This window comes from Pomacea canaliculata, linkage group LG1, assembly GCF_003073045.1.
Source record: "Pomacea canaliculata isolate SZHN2017 linkage group LG1, ASM307304v1, whole genome shotgun sequence".
NCBI classification, from domain to species: Eukaryota; Metazoa; Mollusca; class Gastropoda; order Architaenioglossa; family Ampullariidae; genus Pomacea; species Pomacea canaliculata.
The window spans coordinates 44,174,646-44,196,571 of record NC_037590.1 but is presented as its reverse complement, the minus strand read 5'-3'; the positions used below and the strand labels follow the sequence as shown (position 1 = coordinate 44,196,571).

The 21,926-nt window shown below is 46.2% G+C and overlaps 1 protein-coding gene across 1 annotated transcript; it reads left to right on the top strand.

The window, feature by feature from the left end:
• Nucleotides 1–423: 423 nt before the first annotated feature.
• Nucleotides 424–21,625, top strand: LOC112568890 (thrombospondin-type laminin G domain and EAR repeat-containing protein-like). The gene is made up of 11 exons (XM_025246405.1): nucleotides 424–1,299; nucleotides 4,956–5,079; nucleotides 15,873–16,227; nucleotides 16,846–17,020; nucleotides 17,375–17,486; nucleotides 17,803–17,943; nucleotides 18,129–18,373; nucleotides 18,749–18,935; nucleotides 19,178–19,407; nucleotides 19,668–19,855; nucleotides 20,051–21,625. Exons 2-11 carry the CDS (start codon nucleotides 4,968–4,970, stop codon nucleotides 20,307–20,309), a joined length of 2,004 nt encoding a protein of 667 aa, XP_025102190.1. The 5' UTR covers nucleotides 424–1,299; nucleotides 4,956–4,967; the 3' UTR covers nucleotides 20,310–21,625.
• The last annotated feature ends 301 nt before the right edge of the window (nucleotides 21,626–21,926 follow it).

The following is a 21,926-nucleotide window of genomic DNA, read 5'->3' as shown; positions in this document are numbered from 1 at the left end:
ATTACACCTTAATGCGACCAGAGGATATCCTAAAACAAGTTTGGTTGGATTAAAGTAGATTAAGCCTCCCACTGCCATAAGCAGGGAAGTAATAATACTTTTCAAAATATTCTGTTGAGTTTTTGAGTTTAAATCCCTATTTGAAGATAGAAGTATGAGATCGACAGAGGTCGACATGTATAGTTGTACACTCGTGTACATTTTCGTACACAACTGAATAAAAGCACCTAATACACTAAAAGACAGGAAAGTAGACATGAGACAGGTGTGAACAAAAATGAAGAACAACCGAAGAAGAACAACGACAAGCTTGGTGCAGTAAGAGAAAGACACTCTAAGGGAGACAGATAACAAGGTGACAAAGAAAATCTGAAACGAATGGATGCAAGAAAAGATTAGGTTGAGAAAGCTTATAAGGTGGTTACCAAGTCTCGTTTGATGTCGTTTACTTCGATAACACAGCGAGACTTTACCTATCGGTGTAATGAAAACTGTCCTTCGTGATGTCACCGTGCCGTGGGCGACACGTGACAGCTGCCACCTGCCAGTGATGTTGTGTTTTGAAAGAATACTTTGTGTAGAAACCGCTACATCTTTCAATGACTCCATCTACACCTTTCACACGGGACATCTACACCTTTCTCTGGCTTCATCTACAGATTCTACACCGTTTATTCCATGCATCTCCACTGACGACTGGCAACAGGTCCTCCAGTCAGCGGCCGCTCGTGGCGTCAGGTGGGCGGCACCACGACACCCTCCCCCACTTCAAGGCCCCACCCAGCCCTGGGCGGACACATCAAAGAGGTGAGGTGCGTAGCGGGCAGGTAACAGACCAGGAACGTGGAGTGAGGGAGGGGGTCCAACGAACAGGGAACGGGAAGGTGGGTGAGCGGGGGGGGAGAGAACGGGAACACCAGCCAGCCAGCCATTCGCTGTAACCCCCCAACCACCACCACCACCCTCAATTCCCTCCCCAGCAGGGAGGAGCTGTGTTTGAGATCTTAGATGAGAGCTGGCGTCCTCCTCCTTGACTGATCGACTCGCAGAACTATTTTTCCCTCTCTCCATTCCCCACCCCCTCCCTCCACCATATCCAGGTAGCAGTCATCTTCAAGTCGTATCAGTGGATGAAGCCGTTTATTAGTGTTACTGTGAGATGCTCTGACCATTCGACTTCGTAAGCAATGGAGGAGATGTAAGAGAGAAAAAAAAAAAAAGAAAAAAAGTTGGAAGGCAGGGAATTTTACTCTGGCCAGACTTGGGGTCGACAACCTAAGGTCTTGATTTTCCAGTTCGGTGAGTGAAGCTTTTCTCTTCCTCCACAATCTGCACATTAAAAGTAATGTATATGACCACAGAGTTGTGAAACATGGAGTTTGCAAGGGTTTGGTCGTGGCACACTGTGTTAAGTAAAACTGTCACTTGATGGACACTCAAAGCCTCCGCCAAAAATATACACAAGCATGGGCACACGTTCACCCACAAAACAATAATAATAAATTAAAATTTTTAAATCAGGTGCCATTGAAGATTATGGAAACTTTGTGTGTGACCTCAAGCGGTACAGCTGGAATATTTCAATGCTCTAAACACAATTTAAAAACAGCGAACAATAGTTAAAGTAAAAAACTTTCAAGAAAATGAATATCAAATAAAGAAATAATAAATAATGCAAAAGTAATATTCAGTTGAACATTTCAATCGTTCTTAGTGAACATTATTTGTTTGACCACTCTAAGAGATGATTGTCTTCCTCCTCCTTCCTCAGTGTTCAATAGAGTGGACAAAATCTTTCAGTTGTTCATTTCACAGAGCGTGCAGGAGCCTCACAAGGTGCTTGCTTACACGTGCTCGCAATGTGACCATATATTTTTTAATCTTTCTTAATCAACGGGACAGAAATATCGAACGACCGACGGCATGACAACAAAGTATTTCACGGTATCACAAAAACTATCATCAAAATTTTGTTAGAACGATTTCATCTTTTGATATCCGCACTTCCAGGTTCAAGTATAGGACGGAGAGAGTGTAGGGAAGGGGCTGGGGAGATGGAGGTATTTAAAAATGCTAGGTGCGTCGCCCCTTGGATGAAATATTACAGTCGAACAGTTTGCTGCAGGGTGACAATGTTGTCATGTCCAGGGCCTCCAGCCTCAGAGGCAATCTCTTTGCTCCAACTGTGTGTCTCCCCACTTGAGGAAAATTTATTGCCCCTGACTCTTGACCCCCACTTCCCCCCGAGGGGTCGTCGAACGTAAAAAATGTTGGCGAGGTCAACCTGTCCGTCGCGTGCGGGCTGCACGTGCAAAGTGAGGGCTGAAGACGCCGTCCATGTCGGGGTCGACAATAATGAGCGAGAGACAGAGCAATAAATCCACACTCCGTGTTATCAGTCTCCAGACCTTTTACAATAGGTGTTTAATGCGGCGATGACTGGCAGCGATGTCACATTAAAGTCACCTCTCATCAATCAAAGGTCACAGAGTTACAGCGGTAAACATCATTAGTTGGCTTCGGGCAGGTTTTTAACTAATAACACAGGGGATTGTATATATATATTTTCTCCCACTGTCAACTGGACACGCGCAACATGAGTTATGCAGAAATACCAGAGTTTTTATTTTTTTATTTTTTTATTTTTTTTTTTTTTTTGATAGGACAATAGGTAATATTCTTTGGGAATATTGTCTGGGATCGATTTCGACTTCACGCCATTTTTGATGCCTCTTGGGCTGCTAATTCGTTTGACTGTTTTTCTTTATCTTGAAAAATGATGATGACGACCACGATAACGAACTCTCCCATAACTCACCGATATTCCAGTTTTGTGTCTATGATAGTGTGGTGCACCAGACACAAAAATTATTATCTCGGCAATTATCTGTAACGCCGGACTCGTCCGTGCTTGTTTCTACATTTCATCACAGACCTTTGGAATTTTTTCATAGGTAATTTGTGCTAACATTGGTTGATGTGTGATTTATTGTGCTAACATTGGGTTTCCGGAATTAGTAATCACAGGTATGTGTATCTAAAAGCACTAGGAAGTTGTTGGGCTTGTCACAGGTGTGTGACGATCAAAGGTCGCAATTAGCATACTCCTAGTGACACCATGTTAACATTCAAAGTGTCGCCCCCTGGCGAACGCTTTGTCTTGTCGATCAAAGGTATTCTAGGTACAGAACCCACACCTACCCACACTCTTGTCTTCAGATCAAAGGTATGTGAACTCTGACACCTCACCCCTGTCCAATCCTTCGCTCTGCTACATTGACCCCAGACTCTCTCCTTGTAATTAGAAGTCGACCATGAACGGCACGTGTGAACACAATAAAGGGGTGTGGTGAGCGGGTGGTTCAGTCTGGGATTGAACTTCCAGTTGAAACATGGTAATACGTGGTTGGGGGCAGATAGGGCAGGAAGATGGTGTGTCAAGCTTGATTTGGGTCTGAGGATGATGTAGCTACAACTGATGAAGATTTTGTCCTTTGCTGTGTGTTCACAACTTGACACCGTGTCGACTTCAATAGTAGATGCAGAATTCGATACGTACATGTATTTAGCCATACATAATGTCATCTTTACTCAATGTAATGAATTTCTGAACAATTTGGTATTTTTTTATACTGAGTTAAATGCATTAGTTACAACATTTAATTCACGTCCTTGTTTGTACAATTATAATATTTAATTCTTGTCCAAAAAGAATTCTGCTACAATTTCCGTGCTTGCAGATTATAATTACAACACTTTGAAGTGTCTATTCTGTTAGCGTTGCAGCAGTTAAATCCATGTGTAGACAAACAAACCTCTTGTAACCAGCGATCGTCTGTTAGCAACAAAATCATGTCGACTGCTTTATCGCCTTCATTGTCAGCGCAGTCGCTTGTCTCCTGTAACAAATTGCCGCAGACACCACTGGAGGAATGTTTTAATGAGAGTGACTGTGGCCACCCAGTCTTCTTGCCAGACTCTTCTGATCGCCACAAAGAAAGATCCTCGTTTGTTCTCTAATGTTGACCCTGGTGCTGGGACCTGTATCCCTGGGATGCCTGTTATCAGCTGACGAAGACAAATTTTATTTAAGGAAACGATAAATGATGACAGTGCTTATCATCATTTACCACCAGAATTCTGGTAATGAAATGAAGCCATCTGTCCTAGGATCTTTGTCAACAAAACAAACAAAAAAGTTGTTTAGAAGAGATGTTTCAGATAAAGGGTTCATAAAAATTCGCGAAATAAAAGCTAATTATTTTTTTAAAGATGATGATAGAAGTATCATTTCACCAATACTTTATTGAAGATAAACCCAAATTTAATATTTTATAGCAACATTTAACTTCATTTTGAGTCATCTTTATTGAACACAACCTGGAGACGAATGTTGTAAAAATAATTACGAAGGGTCGCTACAGGACTGCTTTCCGAAGAAAAGAGTTTGGATTTGGTGGAGAGGGTGTTTGTATGGAATACACGATTACAACTGATCTTTTATCAATGTACAAATAGAAATTGATATATTTTTATCAGTTGTTTTCCTTAGCCTGTGATTTTGCAAACAGATGTACGCGCCCTCAAACAATTTTATATTCATCGACAAAAAAATCTCAGACTGATGCCTTTTCTTAAAATGAAAAATAAAATGAAATTCATTGCCTGCAGTATTTCTATTATTGCGAGAGAACCAAACATAAACACAGCAGACAATTGTCATTGAGTTCAGTGACACAGATGGTTTTTTCTAAAATAATATGCATGCTAATATATATATAGTGTGTGACAAGTAATCATTCAAAAAGATTTTCTTATTTCGTGTGAAAATTAGTGTTATTTATTTTTTAAAGATGATACTGTACATACAAAGTTAATTGACAATAAAGGCAACTGTAGTTTGTGATGGGAACAATGAAGAGATGATGACAGTGATGCGCTGGTTATTCTGTCAGGAGGCTTTGAAGATGCGGCGGAAGGCAGACTGGGAGGCCATCACCCCTGGACTTTGTCTCCTCCTTCTGTCTATCCTGACCACATCTAGAGGTCAGCCCCCTACACTGCCTCGCGCATGCTCAGGTGAGATAGATAATTTGTGTCTCCCGTCCCTTGTGTGCAGCTTGGTTGTTAGAGAAACGCAAGTCGCATAAGGGGAAGAGCTGGGCTAGTGTCGGTGAACCACTCACGGCCAGTTCACGGCCACTAGACTGTGACCTACGTTTTACGCGTGCATGTGTGCTTTGCGCGGTGATGGCATATGTGGTCTCTCTACCCCCACCAACCACTTGTAACTGTCTATATGTTCGCTAACTTCTTGACATTTCTCTTCGCTTGGTGACAGTCGGCGGAGTTTAAACGCGAATTCCTCGCAGCGTTGTGTCATGTGACTGGCATTTGGCAGCTAACGCCGGGGGCTTGAGGGCGAGATTCCGGCCAAAGCCGCCGCCGTTTAAGCCGAGGGGCCATCGGCGACCTGAAGCAGGCGTTTGTGGTCCTGCTTCCCTCATCCACTCCCTCTTCCCCATCCCCCATACACCTAATTCGGAGGCCGCGGCGGCTTTGGCGAGTCCCAGGCCCGTCTTACAGATCGCCTCCACACCAAACCCGCTGGTCCGCCGCTGACAAATATTTATGCATGTCATGCCAATCCGCAACATTGGACATCACTGAGGCCCCCACACTGGACACCAGGCTGACGAGAACACAGCAAAGGATGGGAGGGGCGACAGTGGGTGGATGGTGGCTAGGGAAGAAATGGTGCTGATTGGCATTTGCCTTTTTTGCTTTGTTCTTTTCGCGACGGCGACACCCCCTCCTTATACCGCCCCCAAACATCAAGTTCGATCCTCTCAGTCTCTGCGTGTCCCCGATCATTTGCGAGCTCATCCCAGTAGAGATGCCTACCTATACAATTATCTCATATTTTGTACGGAAAAATATGGAAAACACGGAGAAAGAAGTGTGAAAGAGCATACGACATTTTCTTTATTTTCATTCATAATCTATCTTCTCGTATAATACGTCTCTTGGACGCAACATATTGTATATGGATTCCTCATAGAAAGGATGAGCATGTCAGTCCAGTTCCCCGATCGCCATGTTGAAGAGTGCTTTACTTGTCATCTATTCAGCGTGTACATTCAGCTGTTTGTTCTTTCCATGTCACGGTTGAGTTACATTAGCAAATCATCCGAGTCCTACTTGTTCGAACAACTTTCAAATTCTCAGTCAACTGAACAAGCAAACTGCCAGTACCACATTGTCAATTCAACATATAGGCCACTAACCAGCGCTAGATGAATATTGTTTATAGTCTTGTCCTTGGTTGACCAAATTTAGTAGTCATGGAATCTTGTAAAAACTGCTTTGGTTCGTCCAGTTAAAACTCCAAGAATGGTACTTTACACACACACACCCCAAAATTGAGTAAAATATACACATGTCGAGGCAGTCGAGCATAAATTCGAACCATGAAGTGTCGCGTGCGTGTGCGTGTGTCGAGGGAGAGAAAGGAAAGAGGGATCCGGAGAATTCTGGAAGGATAGTTTTCAATGTGTTTGACCCCAGTGACTTTGCCTGTCGACTTGAAGTGGCGGTGGAGGGCGACAGATATGGCCATTACTGGCGCAAACAACACCCACTCTCAGCGATCGCAGTAAGAGTAATCTGCCCAGCGTGCGCCGTGGCGGCGAGAGTGACATCCCCTGCCATTACCGCGTCTGCACCTCAACTAAAGTTTCTAAAGTTAATTATCTCCTGTCCGCTTTGTCTTCTCGTTTGATCGGCGACGGCGATGAGTTGGCTTCGTCTACCCCTCGTTGGCGCCAACACAAAGATGTGAACAACTCTCCCTTGTGGCATCGGCCACGTGATCGGTTGACTGGTTGGCCAGTGAACTAACAGCAGACTGATGATGGGATGTTAGAATATTTTGAGCCCCAAATTGAGATGTGAGCATCATCTTGGCCTCCCTTGTTCATCCTCTTTCTTCAGCGGATCTTCGGAATGAAGGTCTCAATAAGTCGAGCTTTGATGTAACAATCGCTACAAATAATAATAATTAAAAATCTTCTCGCAACAACAAACCACCATCGCCTCCATCTTCTCTACATACAACCTCCATTGTCCACGGGTAACATGGTATATTTCAGTACCATATTGACTCTCTGTGCCCGGTGAGGTGGGGAAGAAAATCAAACGCTGGGTCCATTAACCCTGTCACGGGCCCTGTCATTATTTAGACACCAGCGGCTGGTCTGTGATAGTTCTCTTTTCTTGTCGGCCACAACGAGAAATTGGACCTCGCCTCAGGAAATGATCTAGTTTAAGCTCGGAATGATTGTCCCTTGGCCATTAGGGATGTACATATATAAATACAAATTAGCTTTTAAATCCTTTTCAGGAAATTGCCGATGGTAACTTCAGAACATTACATAACACTTCAACACATACTATAAAAGTATATACCAAAAATATCTAATGCAATTATACTTTATTTATACTTATTTACGGGAGTGCATAATAGTCTATCACTAGTGGGCGAGTATGATAACGATTAAAAAGTAAGTGCACGTTTAATAACACTTCAATAACCCTCCATTCTTTTACTGTCTTCAGATTGGAAAAAAAAAACCTGTTATGAAACTCAGTTGTGGGTAGATAATGGTGATCTGTTTCTGTGACGGTCGTCATGCTTCGGAATATTTACCTGTTAAGGAAACTGAGGGAAAGGACAGGGACTGGTGATTGTTTTCTGACTGGTGCCATTGCAGTCTTGGGTGTTTAGCCGTTCACCTGCTGCATGCTGCACTTGTGGCTGCAGACAAACCTCCTCTTATCACCCGGACACTTGCTTATCTCCCCTTCCTATTCCCCCGCTGGGTGGCGCCAGCACTCGTCTAAGATGTCCAGGCTCCGCCGCTGTACCAACCTCAGTGAAAAGCGTTCTCGGAGGATCACATCGCCCAGCCTCTCTCTCACCCACATGAAACGACTCCCCATGGGTCCTTCCGGCCCACCTCTGCCGGCGCTCTTTTGCGTCGCTTTACCTGGCTCACCCACTGACCTCTGCCACACAGGTGGTGGAGGGTGAAGAGGGAGTTTGTAGAAGACGAAGGTGGTGGTGTCCCTGGAGGGTGGGGTTGCTCGCGATGGTACGGTGTCACGTGCTGATCTCACTGCACAGACTTTGGGCGTAAGTGGGGGAACCAGCCACGGGTCCCCTCTTACTCTCGAAGTTTGGGACAACAACAGCATAAGAGGGAGTCTAAAAAAGAAAGGGGGGGTACTTTGCAAGCCTCACCCACCCCCGTGAATGGCTGACCGAGCTGGAAAAAGGTTGGACGTGCCTGGCTTTGTCTTTGAAGTACCGCATGTTCGGTTTGCAGGGTCGCACACTAGTTGCCTCCTCTCCCGCAAGAAAGTGAAGTTGATCGCTACGATGATACCGCAAACGCAAAAAGGGCCCTTGTGACACATTATTATTAAAAAATGCACTTTGCCCCGGTCATATGATCTCACAGGCGGCAGTGTTTACAATACAGCGATACCGTCTGATACGCGACATTTCTCGTTGTCATGGCGCCAGACCTGTAGGTATTTTCCCTTGCCAGACGAAATGTGAAGACTCGACTCACCTCGTACAAAATGAACTTTGTGAACGCGGTCTCCACATCGACCTCAACTCGGCTCCGGAGGGGAGGTAACGAAGTGGCTGGTTCCCTAGCGATCGTTGGGTTGAGTCCCCTTCTGGGCGGTAACGCCCCGCCCCCGCCACACCCCGATCCAGGTACTCGATGGCGCTGCACGAGCGTTCGTCGGTGACGCCTCACAAAACTCAAGCCACTCCCACCCCCCTCCCACAACCCCCAGCTCACCCAAACCGTCGCAGCCATCAATTTGTTGGCAATCGTCGACGCTGCGTGTGAGGTCCGATGGACCCGACCTCTGACCCGTCTCGCGCCCTCAAAGGTCTTGCCGCGCATGAGCAGCTCTTGATGCTCAAGAGTGTTTATGGCTATTTTTTTTTTCTCTTTTCAATTGGCTGTGAGTTAGCTCTTTAGGGTTAACGGGACTCTCGTACATCACGAACGGCGACGAGCTTGTAATAACGGCTTTATTGCGGCTGTAACATCGGCGACCTCGCTGACCAAACGCTGGGGTGACGACTGTGGTCTGGATGATGATACATCCACTGAGCTATTGTGCACGCTTGATGCGTTGACAAAGTTTGTACACACCCCGTGTTCACACCTGACTTTGGTGACACCCGAGTCTGTATTGGAAAGTGTCTACAAACACACAGACACGCTCGCACATGCAAAAATAAACTTAATAAACTCAAACTACATTTTACCAGCCAAAGCTTTTTCATTTGTTCACTCTTTGAAAATCTATGACAGAATTATGTTGGATACTTGTATGCCTGAACTGTAAGGTATACAACAATATCGATGATTTTTTTAAAACAAAAATTATTATACTTACCGAGATGGTCGAAGAATGCTACGCATAAAATTATTACCAGCCGACATGGAGCCGGAAGTGGCTTACCCTCGCCTTAGGTTGAAGGTCACATGCATAATTCACCAAAATCGTCCATCGAGGCCTCAGGAAGCATACGTGTCTGTCCATGTACTCATATGTGTCCTGTCTGTCCCGTAATATGTGTGTCCCTTAAAATTCAGGTTATTGTTATTTAATATACATTTATGTTGCTGTGACAAAAGCCAGAGTTACTGACAGATCGCCTCGTACACAACTCGCGGGGTGGATGTTCCCCACCCACATGTCCGTTAGTAAGTAGATGGCATTCAATGCCACTTTCGACTGTTACTTTCACTTTTTCCGTGTGGGTGGGTAGAGGTTTACAATTATGCAGGCTTTTACATCCGTCTGTGGGCAAAAAGCCGTTTTGCGGTCACTACACAGGAATGCACCGCAGGTTGAGATGGGTAGGGTGGGGGAACCGATGAATATTCAAAAGCGAAAATGAACACATTTCAGGTGAGGAAAGGGGGTGTGCAGGTAATTGCCCCATCCCCGTCTCGGGCTGTAAAAGGAAAGGCAATTTCATCCTGGCCTCAGCCACGTACTTGTATGTCCAACACATTCCAAGGCTGGAGTGAGAGGAGGGCACACAGAGATGACACAGAACCATTGGACGCACAGCTTTGATAATTCTATCAACACCAAGACACACAAGATTGTTAAGTGGTCATGTAGATGTACAAAGGAGAGAGAAGGCGGCCAATAAACACATCAAAGAGTCGCAACACCCTCCACGCTTTGTCGGTCCTTTGGAAGTTACAACATCCCGGACTAGCCATAAGAATGTTCTTTCTTGGCAAGTGGACCCAAAGGGTTATCAAACCTTGGCAAGAAAGCGAGGCATTATAACAGTAAGAAAGACAGGAAGAAAGAGTTGACTATTAGTAATCCTTCTCCGCTCTCTGTATCACTCACCGGAAGAAACGACCACCACCCAGACTTTGTATTCCTCGGCCTCCTTTCGTCGGCAAGTCCACCCGATCTTTGGGTGGTTCCTGTGATAATGTCTCGCATCTAACGAGAGTGCCACGAGACCAAGGCGCGACTAGTCACCTGCGGTCTGAGAAGATGAGAGTGGTGGTGGAGGTAACCCCCCGCCCAATCTTATCACTCCCCCTGCTCGCCCACGCACCTTGTTGACATAGTGACGGCGGTTCGTGTCTCAAAGACATCAAGGGACAGACTTTTCATGTTGTGTGACCTGATTTGCCAAGGAGGCAATTAAGTGGCCGGAGTAATTTCACCCTCCCCTTTCTTACGATTAAAGTGTAGAAATGTTTGCCTGTGAGTATGAAGGACAGTAAATGCTGTGATGGTTGGTCTTTAATGTTTGGTGCAATATTCGATTGCTGGCAACGACTGCTGCCCTTGGTAAAACTTTGTGGAAACAAGAATTTGGAAGGAAATAATAAAGTTCCACGTGGAGGGATAAAGACTCCGAATAAACAAAACCCTAACTCATTGGAAACTCCGCCAAGGACGGTCCCAAGCCCGACTGAAAAAGGAGGAGGGTTGGGCGTGGGGCTAGCACCCCCACCCCGTAAAACAAACCCTTGCTACAAAAACATCGACAACAGCAAAACAATGGCCAACAGTCCTGGAAGAGGAAGGGCCTTCACCTAGAGGGAGTATGACGTGTTGCGGTGAAAGCCGACCTTCGGAAGCTACAACACCGACCACCCTTCTATCGACAGGAAAACACTTTCCATGGGCACGTGGAACGTGCGAACTATGTTCGAGCAGGAAAGGCAGCCCAGATAGCAGCAGAAATGCGAGACTACAAACTGTCACTCCTCGACTTTGTGAAACTAGATGGACGCAGTCAGGACAACAGCGATTGGCAACAGGCGAGCTGATCCTCTTCTCGGGCATGAGGAAGACGGCGCACCACACACAGAGGGCGTAGCGTTCATGCTGGAGAAGGAAGCACAGAAGGCGCTTATTGGCTGGGAGGCAAGAGGTCCCCGATTCATCACAGCGTCCTTCTCTACAAAGAAGAAGAGACTAAAGATGAATGTGATCCTGTGCTATGCCCAACCAACGACAGCAGTGAAGACGCCAAGGAGCACTTCTACGACGAATTGCAGAGCATCCTGAACAGACTGAGTGACAGAGACATCAATATCCTCATGGGAGACTTCAATGCTAAGATTGGAGCAGACAGTACAGGATATGAAGAAGTGATGGGGAAGCACGGTCTAGGAGACATGAACGACAACGGGGAGCTGTTTGCTGACATCTGTGCCATGAACAACTACGTGATTGGTGGAAGCGTGTTCCCACACAAGAAGATCCACCGAGCAACATGGGTTTCACCAGACCATGTGACAGAGAACCAAATAGACCACATATGCATCGCAAAAAAGTTCAGAAGATCGTTGATGGATGTCAGGTCAAGAGAGGAGCAGATGTGGCGTCCGACCACCACCTTGTGACAGCAAAGCTTAAACTAAAGCTGAAGAAGAACTGGACAGACCACGAAAGAAGAAAAGCAAGATACAACGTGAACTACATGAAAGACCCCAAGATGAAAGAAGAATACAAGACAGCAGTCCACAACAGATTTCAAGCACTCCAAGAACTACTTGACGAAGAGACACCCCCAAATATCGAGACCCAGTGGAACAACATCAGAGAGTCTTTCAATACAGCATGCGAGGAAGTCCTTGGAAAGAAGGAAACCAAAACAGAAAGAATGGATCACACCAGAAACACAGAAGAAGATCCTCGAAAGAAAGAGAAAGAAAACTGAAATCAACAACAGTAGAACTAGATCGGAGAAGGCAATAGCGCAGAAAGAGTATAGCACAGCGAATGCCGAAGTGAAGCGGAGCATCAAACAAGACAAGAGGAACCACATAGAGGAGCTAGCAACAGAAGCAGAAGAGGCAGCAGCAAGTAGGAACATGAAGAGACTGTACGATACGACCAAAAAGCTGACAGGAAAAGATTAGACATTCAGAGCGACCAGTCAAGGCAGAGACGGCAACACACTGATGGGAACAGACCAGCAGCTGAACAGATGGGCCGAACACTTTGAGGAATTGCTCAACCGACCAACACCAGTAAATCCACCAGACATCGAAGAAAGCAGCGAGAGACCTACCGATCAACTGCAACAAACCAACCAAAACCGAGATCAGAAGAGCCATAACACAACTGAAGAATAGTAAAGCCCCAGGACCAGACGAGATACCAGCAGAGGCACTGAAAGCCGACCCTGACCTATCCGTCAACATGTTGCACAGACTGTTTGAGAGGGTTTGGAAAGAGGAACAGGTCCCGGCAGACTGGAAAGAAGGACATCTCATAAAGATCCCAAGAAGGGGACCTCAGCCGATGCGAGAACTACAGAGGCATCACTCTTTTGTCCGTGCCTGGCAAGGTCTTCAACAGAGTCATACTGGAGAGAACTGAAGGCCCAGTGGACCAGATACTTCGAGAGCAGCAGGCAGGCTTCAGACAAGACCGATCGTGCACAGACCAGATAGCAACACTGCGGATCATCGTAGAACAGTCTATAGAGTGGAACTCGCCTCTCTACGTCAATTTCGTGGACTACGAGAAGGCATTCGACAGTGTGGACCGAGAGACGCTGTGGAAAACTGCTGAGACACTATGGCATCCGAGGAAGATCGTCAACCTGATCCGCAACTCATATGAGGGAATGACGTGCCGAGTAGTGCATGAAAGACAGCTAACAAGAAGCTTCGAGGTGAGGACAGGGGTCAGGCAAGGCTGCCTGCTTTCACCGTTGCTGTTCCTGATCGCAATCGACTGGGTGATGAAGCAAGCCACCAATGAAAAGGCGAAATGGAATCCAGTGGACTCTGTGGAACCAACTAGACGACCTTGACTTTGCAGACGATCTGGCACTCCTGTCCCACAGCCACCGACAGATGCAAGAAAAGACATCAGAGATCCAGTCAGCCTCGGCACAAGTGGGGCTACACATCCATAGGGCAAGACCAAGATCCTGAAGGTCAACACTGACTGCGAAGAGCCAATCAGGTTGGATGGGGAGGCCGCTAGAAGAAGTCGACACCTTTACCTACCTCGGGAGTGTGGTGGACAAACAGGGAGGGACAGACCGCGGATGTAAAGACAAGAATTAACAAGGCAAGAGGCGCTTTCATAAAGCTTGGAAAGGTCTGGAGCTCCGGGAGCATAGGCTACACGACAAAGATCCGTCTCTTCAACTCCAACGTCAAGTCAGTCCTACTATACGGAGCAGAAACATGGAGGACGACCAAGGGCACAACGAAGAAGATCCAAACGTTTGTCAACCAGTGCCTGCGCAGAATCCTCAGAATTCACTGGCCAGAGAGGATAAGCAACACCGACCTGTGGCAGAGAACGAAACAACAGCCCATAGAGGAGGAAATCCTGCGGAGAAGATGGGGTTGGCTAGGACACACCCTAAGGAAACCAACATCCAACGTCACAAGACAATCGCTGACGTGGAACCCCCAGGGAAGAGAAAGCGAGAAGGCCGAGAAAACACCTGGAGACGGACCTCGCCGCCGACACCAAGCTCACCGGATTTGGATGGGGGCAGCTGGTGACGGTAGCCCAGGACAGGAGGCGTTGGAGGGCGGTCGTCGATGGCCTATGCACCAGGAGGGGCGAAGGGCATAACTGAACTAACTCATTGGAGAGTCAAACATGTCGAGGACAGCATGCGAACTTTGTAAACATGTCACGTCACATGCTCACTACAGCTGTAGAAAAACTAATTACATCTGAGATTTAAACATTTGACAGAGCTTTACTAAAAATAAATAAATGACAGAAAAATATTCTTCAACGAATTTTTACTAAAAAATTTAGTCACAATCGGTCTTTCACAGGCTGGATTTGATAATCAGCATGCCCAGGTGAAGTATAGTGAAGGCAAGCAAACTGAACCACGAAATCCGCAGTTTTGACACTTGTGGGTGACCGTAGACCTCAGTTCGGGGGGCGGAGATGGGTGTACCCGGGCGACCCCTCGCACGTGAGCGTGTAAGCGGGTAGCACAGAGGAGAGAAACGTGGGGATTAACTTGCAGAATAAAAGAAGAAAGGTGGAAAAATGTCTTGAGAGAGTGCGAAAATGAAATTTACCCTGGACAGGGTAATAGGATTTAGTCTGTGAAAAGAATTGCATTTTGAAAGTCCATCAGGCGGCTGGCGGTGCGAGAGAAAGCAAAGCGTGTTAAGCTTTCATCTGATCGCCGCAACTGTTTGACAGTATGGCGACACATACTCGCTGCTTTATCACAGTTTAGACCCACCCCGAGGACACACAAATATTGCCGAGGTTTTGTGCCAACCCAATCCAAGCTACTTTGCCCACCGGTAAAATACTCTTTCAACGCCGACTTGTGTCTGTGCCTGCGCATGAAAGAAAATCAAAACGATCTCTTTTGTAGATGTAGTCAAAATAATTTAAAAATAAGGTTTAATATGAACGGAATCAATTAATTCTACTGGACCTAAAACCCTTATGTCCATGGTGGCTACACGTTTTAAAATATACACATGCGCAGAGAAACATGTCCAAAGTAAGTGGTTCCTCGTGTCTAGATGTTTGAACCTTCTGCCAAAGAGGTATCCTCTTTGCTTCGACCTTCTGCTCCACAGTTGAACGACAAATTACAAAACTACACCACTTCCTACTGTAGTCAAAAAATATAAATAAATAACTTATCACACATAAACAACAACTCAAAAATATTTGCTGTGTTTTAATTTCGTTCCAGACTCCTTCGCAATTTCTCTGAACTTCTTTTCCTCATAACCCCAGCCAGATAACTCCGCTCTGATGACGTATCCTCATTATTCCTGTCACCACCACCACCACCACCACCACCACCACCACCACCACCACCACAACAACAACAACAACAGAATTTTCAGCTACTGTGCAGCTACACAATGCTGCTCCTTTTTCACCTCTCCCCCTCTTTTCCGGTTATTGTTACTTTTCTATTCATCGTCATCTGTTGAATCATAATACCATTCTTTGTTGTTGTTGTTGTTGTTGTTGTTGTTGTTGTTGTTACCTGATTCCTCTTTGCGTTCTCTATGTTTGTCTTGAATTACCCATCAGTACTGTTCATCATTTCGTCCCTTCATATGTTGTCCAGGTCTCATTCTTGTCTCAAGCTCCTTACGAGTGTGAGAGTATGCGCTATACAAATTGCTCATTTATTTTTATTAAAAATCTAACAAAAAATACAGAAAACAAATAAACAACGAATTCCCCAAGAAAACAAACATATCTCGTGCTCATCATCCGTCTCTTCTCTCTCGTCTTTGTCCCCCACCCACCATATCTAGCCCTGCCCCCAGTGGACCTGCTGGAGGAAGCGGTTCCAAGGGTGGACCAACTTCCGGCCGGCGTCAGCCTGGTGTACGACAGCCACAGCCACGTGCACGCCTTCACCTTTGCGCGCGACGCCAGCGACATCTACCTGCGTGCCGACCGCCTGCTGACCGGCTGCCAGTTCTTCCCTTACGAGTTCTCCGTCTTCATGTCCATGAGGATGATCAGGTCCCCCCGGCGCGAGGAGTGTCTGCTGTCCCTCTACGACGAGGGCTCTCGTCAGCGAGTCGTCTCCGTCGTCCTCTCCCACGACCGCCTGGTCTTCCAGTTCAAGGACAAGCGCTACAAGTTCAGAAACAACGCATACAGGTGAGTGCTGGCTGGAGATGTTTCACAAACATTAGACAACACTAAGCCTGATTTGCAATAAATAGTAAAGTAATTATATTTAGGGAACAATGATTTTGTTTTTGTTAAGGACGTGGAGTGTCAGCTGGTATGGTCGGGATTTCTCAGGGGCCGTAGTTATGAAGAGGAATTCAATCGTTTTTCGCAAAGTCGTTTCCTCAAGGAAAACCATCTTGTTTTCGTAGTTGCAAATCGATGCCCAGACCCTACGGATGTTACCTAACGTTCCTTTACCCCAGGACATCTTTGTTGTAACTAAGGGGTAGAAACATCTGCAGGGTGTGGACATTTCTTTATAACTACGGGAATTCTCCATGTTGCTCCTGGACAGCGACTAACCTTCATAACTATGACTTCTGGTGTGTTCCATCTCAAGCAAGGTTTGCTCAAAATGTCAAGATATTGTATTTCCTGGCTGCTGTGCTGAATGATTGTTTCTGTTTATGTAATCTGTTGACATTTTCTTATATTCATTCATGTATTGAGACTTCATTGCATTTGTTCTGAGACTGCGGCTATACTGAGAGGTGTATACTACTTTTGTGTTTATGTTCCTAACTTGCATTTCTATTCTCACAGAGACAAAAAATGGCATACGTATGGCTTCAGCATGGCCGCCGACTCTGTTGCCATGACGACGGACTGCCGAGACAAGCGGGTGCGGTCGGTGCACACCCCTTTCCCCAATTTCCTTCCACTGGCCAACACGTCCTTCAGTCTGGGGCGCTGCAAGAACCACCGCACCGTTTTCCAGGTTCGGGTTCGTTGGTGCCGAAAGAGATGTGAGATCCTGCTTATATCATTGTATCATCTCCTGCCATCCACCCGACTCTGATACGAACAGACCAACACGCCTACACTACCCCGCTACCCACCTGTTCTTAGTCCCATAAGTAAACACGAAGGATGTTAGGCAGCAGCTCAAGGCTGGGAGGTCGCATGCCAATGCCCGCAGGTTATTTTTTTTTTTAATGTATGCAACAGACGCTTGGACGGTCTCCAGAAACGTTTGTTGACGATGACACTAAGGTTTCCAAGGCTTTATAAGATGTGGCAGGGTACTGGGTGAGCAGGACATGTTAGATGATGTCTGGCTGTTGGTGTGCAGGGTATGCTCAAGGATGTCATCTTGGTGGCGGGGGCGGACGCTGTGGTGCGGGCGTGTCCTCCCAAGCAGACGATACGACAAGGACTGGACAACATCATCAAGACTTTCCCTGGTGAGATGCCTTCCTTCCTGCGCGCACTAAGTGCACCCACTTGTCGTCTGCGTGTGCAGATCGAACAACAAGACGCCGACTGATTTACTTTATGTGGTGTGTGTGATTGCGAATTATGCGGGTGTGGGGTGAGATTGTGACATGAGACTGCGGTGACCGCACGAGGACCACCAGCACGTGTGTCTCACAGATGACCGTTAAAATTACAAAGAGTAGAGTCACTTTCTAACATATCATCCTTTTGCCAGCATCGTTCTTTACATCTGAATTGTTACTGTCCTTTCCATCCTGTGACTGGGTCTGCTCTCTTCCGCAGGTTACAACCCCCTTCCCACTTTCTCCACGGGCCCCAGTCAGTGCGAGTGGACCGACGTGGGAAACATCGCCTACGACATCTACGCCAGCAAACTCAAGGTCTGCGTCAACGGCGTCTGGCGAGAGGTTTCCATTGGCACAGGTCAGTCGAAGATCAAGGGATCATGCACAGAAGGCTCAACCCTCTTGACCCCTTCAGATAGCCAGTATCACGCTGACCTTTCATAACTTGTCTTTGTATTACAACATGTTGCATGTCTGCGAGCAGAATATTTTGTTTACTTCGATACACGCAAGGTGTCTCATAGTGTATTCCATGTGTTACAGAGAAGAGGAAGCTGGACTACTTCGTGCAGCACCAGCAGATCGACACGGGTGCGGAGTCCCTAGACGTGGAGGTCTTCACGATTCCAGACGAGGGTCGGTTTGCGGTCTTTGCCAACGCAGCCTTTGGAGCTGGACGCCCCAGTGTGTCCACCCTCTTTAAGTGGGTCAACGACCGCTTCGAACTCTACCAAAGGCTGGAGACAAATGCAGCACAGTCGTGGGAGTTCTTCGAGATAAAAAGTCAGGTGAGTCTCTCTTCATCATGAACCCCGAAAAGAATCGTTCTAATAGCATTCGTGAACGCAAATGCAGTCTTGTTTAAATTATCTCCACAACTCTTCGTGCATGGCCAACCTTCTTCCAATGATGAATGAATATACATGTAGACATCATCGTTTCAACGACAAATATCTCAGATTGTTAATTGTAATGAGTCTTCCTCGGCATTGTTGTTCTCTCATGAAGATGACATTGTAACATTTACAAAAATTCTGGGGCTCATTTTATTTTAAAATGTCTGAACCCATTTCTGTTTGTGCGTCAGAAAGATAAAATCGCCGACTTTGTATGTCAAGAGAACTGGTTGTCGCTAATATAAATAAAGTTTACTCCATTTTCAGTTTTTCCTTGCAGTGGCCAACTACGGCAACTCGACGGCCGAGCAGGCCAACTCCACCATCTTCAAGTGGCGCAAGAAGCGCAAGAAGTTTCGCGCGTATCAGCAGCTGCCCACGTGGACAGCTCGTGACGTGGAGCATTTCACCATCGGCGACCAGCACTACTTAGCGGTGGCTAACCACGCTCAAGGTGTGCATCCTCATCATCGGTTTCGTTAACAATACTGACATTAGTACAGGTATTAATTATATGCCCTAAAGTGTTTGTGTAGTTGGCAGTTTCTGTGCATGGAGGATGTTTGTAGGCTTGCACCTGGAAGACGGGTATGCACCCATAATTGAGAAAATATAGTTACATTGAGCCAGTCAAGACGAAAGTAGTCATTAAAATGGTTTGGAGTGTAGTGATAGTCCCTTCACCTGCGTGGGCAGGTGACAAGAACCTGGTGGACTCGGTGATCTACCTGTGGGAGGAGCGCGAGGGAGTGTTCCGCGAGCAGCAGCGGATCATGACTGTGGGGGCGTACGACTGGACACACTTCACGGTCAGCGGCTTCCACTTCCTGGCGGTGGCCAACGCCTTCACCGGACAGACTACACTGACCGACTCGGCCCTCTACTTCTTCCGTGACGACACCTTCGTGCAGTTTCAGACGATGGAGGTGCAGTGACAAATAATCCACTCTCATTGGTCAACGAAGTAAACATAACGTAGGCATCGCATCAAATCATTAACATTACTCATTCCACACTGAGCATCTCATATCATCAAACCCACCCATGCTGACATCTTGTCAAAACCACAATAAAACGGGTAGAAACACATACATGATGCCAAAGAATGCAGCGACCCCCTTCCAGCGGTACACCACTCACCCTCCGGCAGTTGACAGTTGTGGCAGAACACAAACTTATGTTGCAGACAAACGGAGCCACAGACTGGGAGTTCTTCACGATTGGCGATGAGGTTTTCCTGGCCGTGGCTAACGCTTACAACTACGGTCCACAGAACTACCTCGACGTCGACAACTATGCCACCAACTCCACCATCTACCGCCTGAACCAATCCAAACGAGTGTTTGAGAAGTACCAGTCTATACCTACTTACAGGTAAGACAAAGTATCAGTATTCTATTTACATATTACTACAACGAAAGTAGAACATTTTTTTAAATATAAGGTTCTTGTATGTGTGTAGAAAGATACTCTGTGTTTTACTCACAAGATTTCTTGAAAAGACAATATGTAATAATAATTAATAAATTGTATTGAAAGCCGGATTATTGCATTTCCTCGTCTGTTCAGCGCCATTGACTGGGAGTACATGCGGCTGGGGGAGGACCACTACCTCATCGTCTCCAACGCGCAGAACGGTGGGGAGGGGCAGCAGTTGCTGAGCATGGTGTACCGCTGGCAGGGGGTCGAGCGGTTTGTACCTGTCCACGCCATGGCCACGCTGCCCAACGCCGACCTCGACGCCTTCAGCGACGGGGACAACGTGTATGTGGTGTCGGCCAGCGCCAAGAGCGCCACCTCGCAGCTGCTGAGGGTCAAGTTCGTGTAGAGGACCTGGCATCCACATGAAGTGTTCTACACTGGTCACAAGTAGTCACGCACACGCACGCACGCACTCTGTCACACACGCATTCTCTCTCACACACTTTGCAGTCTAGCTGATGCAATGACAGCTGAACAGTTTGAACGACTGTACCAGACACCTTGGCCTCTTCTCAGGAATAGTTTGTGTAGGCAGCCATCTCTACTTCTCTCACTGACGATACGTCTGGTGGTCCCACATCTCGGGTGGCGACACACACCAGCGGAGTGTCAGACAACTGGGAGCAGTAGCCTCAAGAACTCTGTATAATAGCAGGCGGATGCAGGCAGACGCACTGAGTGCCAAGACACACCACAAACCACCTACCTCACTTGTTTTACATTCCTTTGTAAATAATCTTCCATTTTACTTTTCCCTCAGCGTTGGTGCTAGTCATCTGCGCCCAGAAAAAAAAAATCTTAAGGACAACCTTTGACCTTTTCGGGGGTGGTAATCCAAGCAAACTTGGTTCCCACTCGTTACTTATTCAAGATGTACATCGCAATATTTGGTAATATAATCAGCATGATAATACGGTCACATGACTCATTATCGCATTCACGGGACCGTTACCCTCTAATCGTACTTCAGTATTGCTCTTAGGCGTGAATGGCTGTTTGTTCATCGTCTGCTTTAGGATGACTGTACATACAGCGTATTTATCTGAAGCATTATTTGTTGATGCTGCAGTGCATCATGGAACTAGTAGACGCGAGGTACACAAGCAGAGACAACTCGTTCTTGAAGGTGGCGCTCAGTGCTCCCCCCGGAAGCGGGAACATTTTATGTAAGTGGGGAACATTTTAGGTAGATGTGTACATGTAATGGGGGATGGAGAGAAACAATAGCTTGAAAAAGAAATACTTTATTCGAACCATAATGGGGGCATTCTAAACACACAAGCTAAGCACAGTTCACAAATAAACTTCTGCGACTGAAATATTTATTAGGCGGGGGGTGAGCCTGCCAGTGACATGTGACTGTCCACCTGACAAATGTTACTCTGTGTGTATGTGACACATCTAGCAGGAAGTCGCACGTCACACACAGCATATGCATTCATGATGTACATGGCATCCACGTGACTGTCCTGTAACATGTCCGAGGGCACAACGATCTTTAATATCTTTCTGTTATTTCCACGAGACTGGCGGACCATTTCCCGAATTTAAAGAATAAGTGATGATAAGTCAGTAATTATGCAAACGGTATTATTATTCTTTGATGTATCTTTAACTTGCTGGTGTATCGTTTGATATTCTCATAAACTACATGATCATGTTTTGCCAGTCTTCATTTATTCAATCTGTGGAGGTTTGTGTGAATGCATGTTTGACTTGCTCATACACAGGTTTGTGGTCTCTCTCACACACATCAGCTGAGATAAGCCTTCATAACAAACACAACTTGCAACTTTTCTGTGAATTTTATTGCATCATAACAAGTTAACAACAAAAACATACTCTTAGCAACATTCTCACTGAAACATCTATAAATATTTAAAAAGATACATAATGCACACCAGAATCAATCTACAAATATACAAGATATATGCAAGTGCCCTTTCAATGTTCCACAGCTTTA

Bases quoted from the DNA above. Each gene is read 5' to 3' on its own strand.
- LOC112568890 (XM_025246405.1), top strand. From the start codon at position 4,968: ATGCGGCGGAAGGCAGACTGGGAGGCCATCACCCCTGGACTTTGTCTC. The intron at 17,944-18,128 runs GTCAGTCGAAGA...CATGTGTTACAG, and splicing joins AGAGGTTTCCATTGGCACAG to AGAAGAGGAAGCTGGACTAC. The intron at 19,856-20,050 runs GTAAGACAAAGT...TCGTCTGTTCAG, and splicing joins CAGTCTATACCTACTTACAG to CGCCATTGACTGGGAGTACA.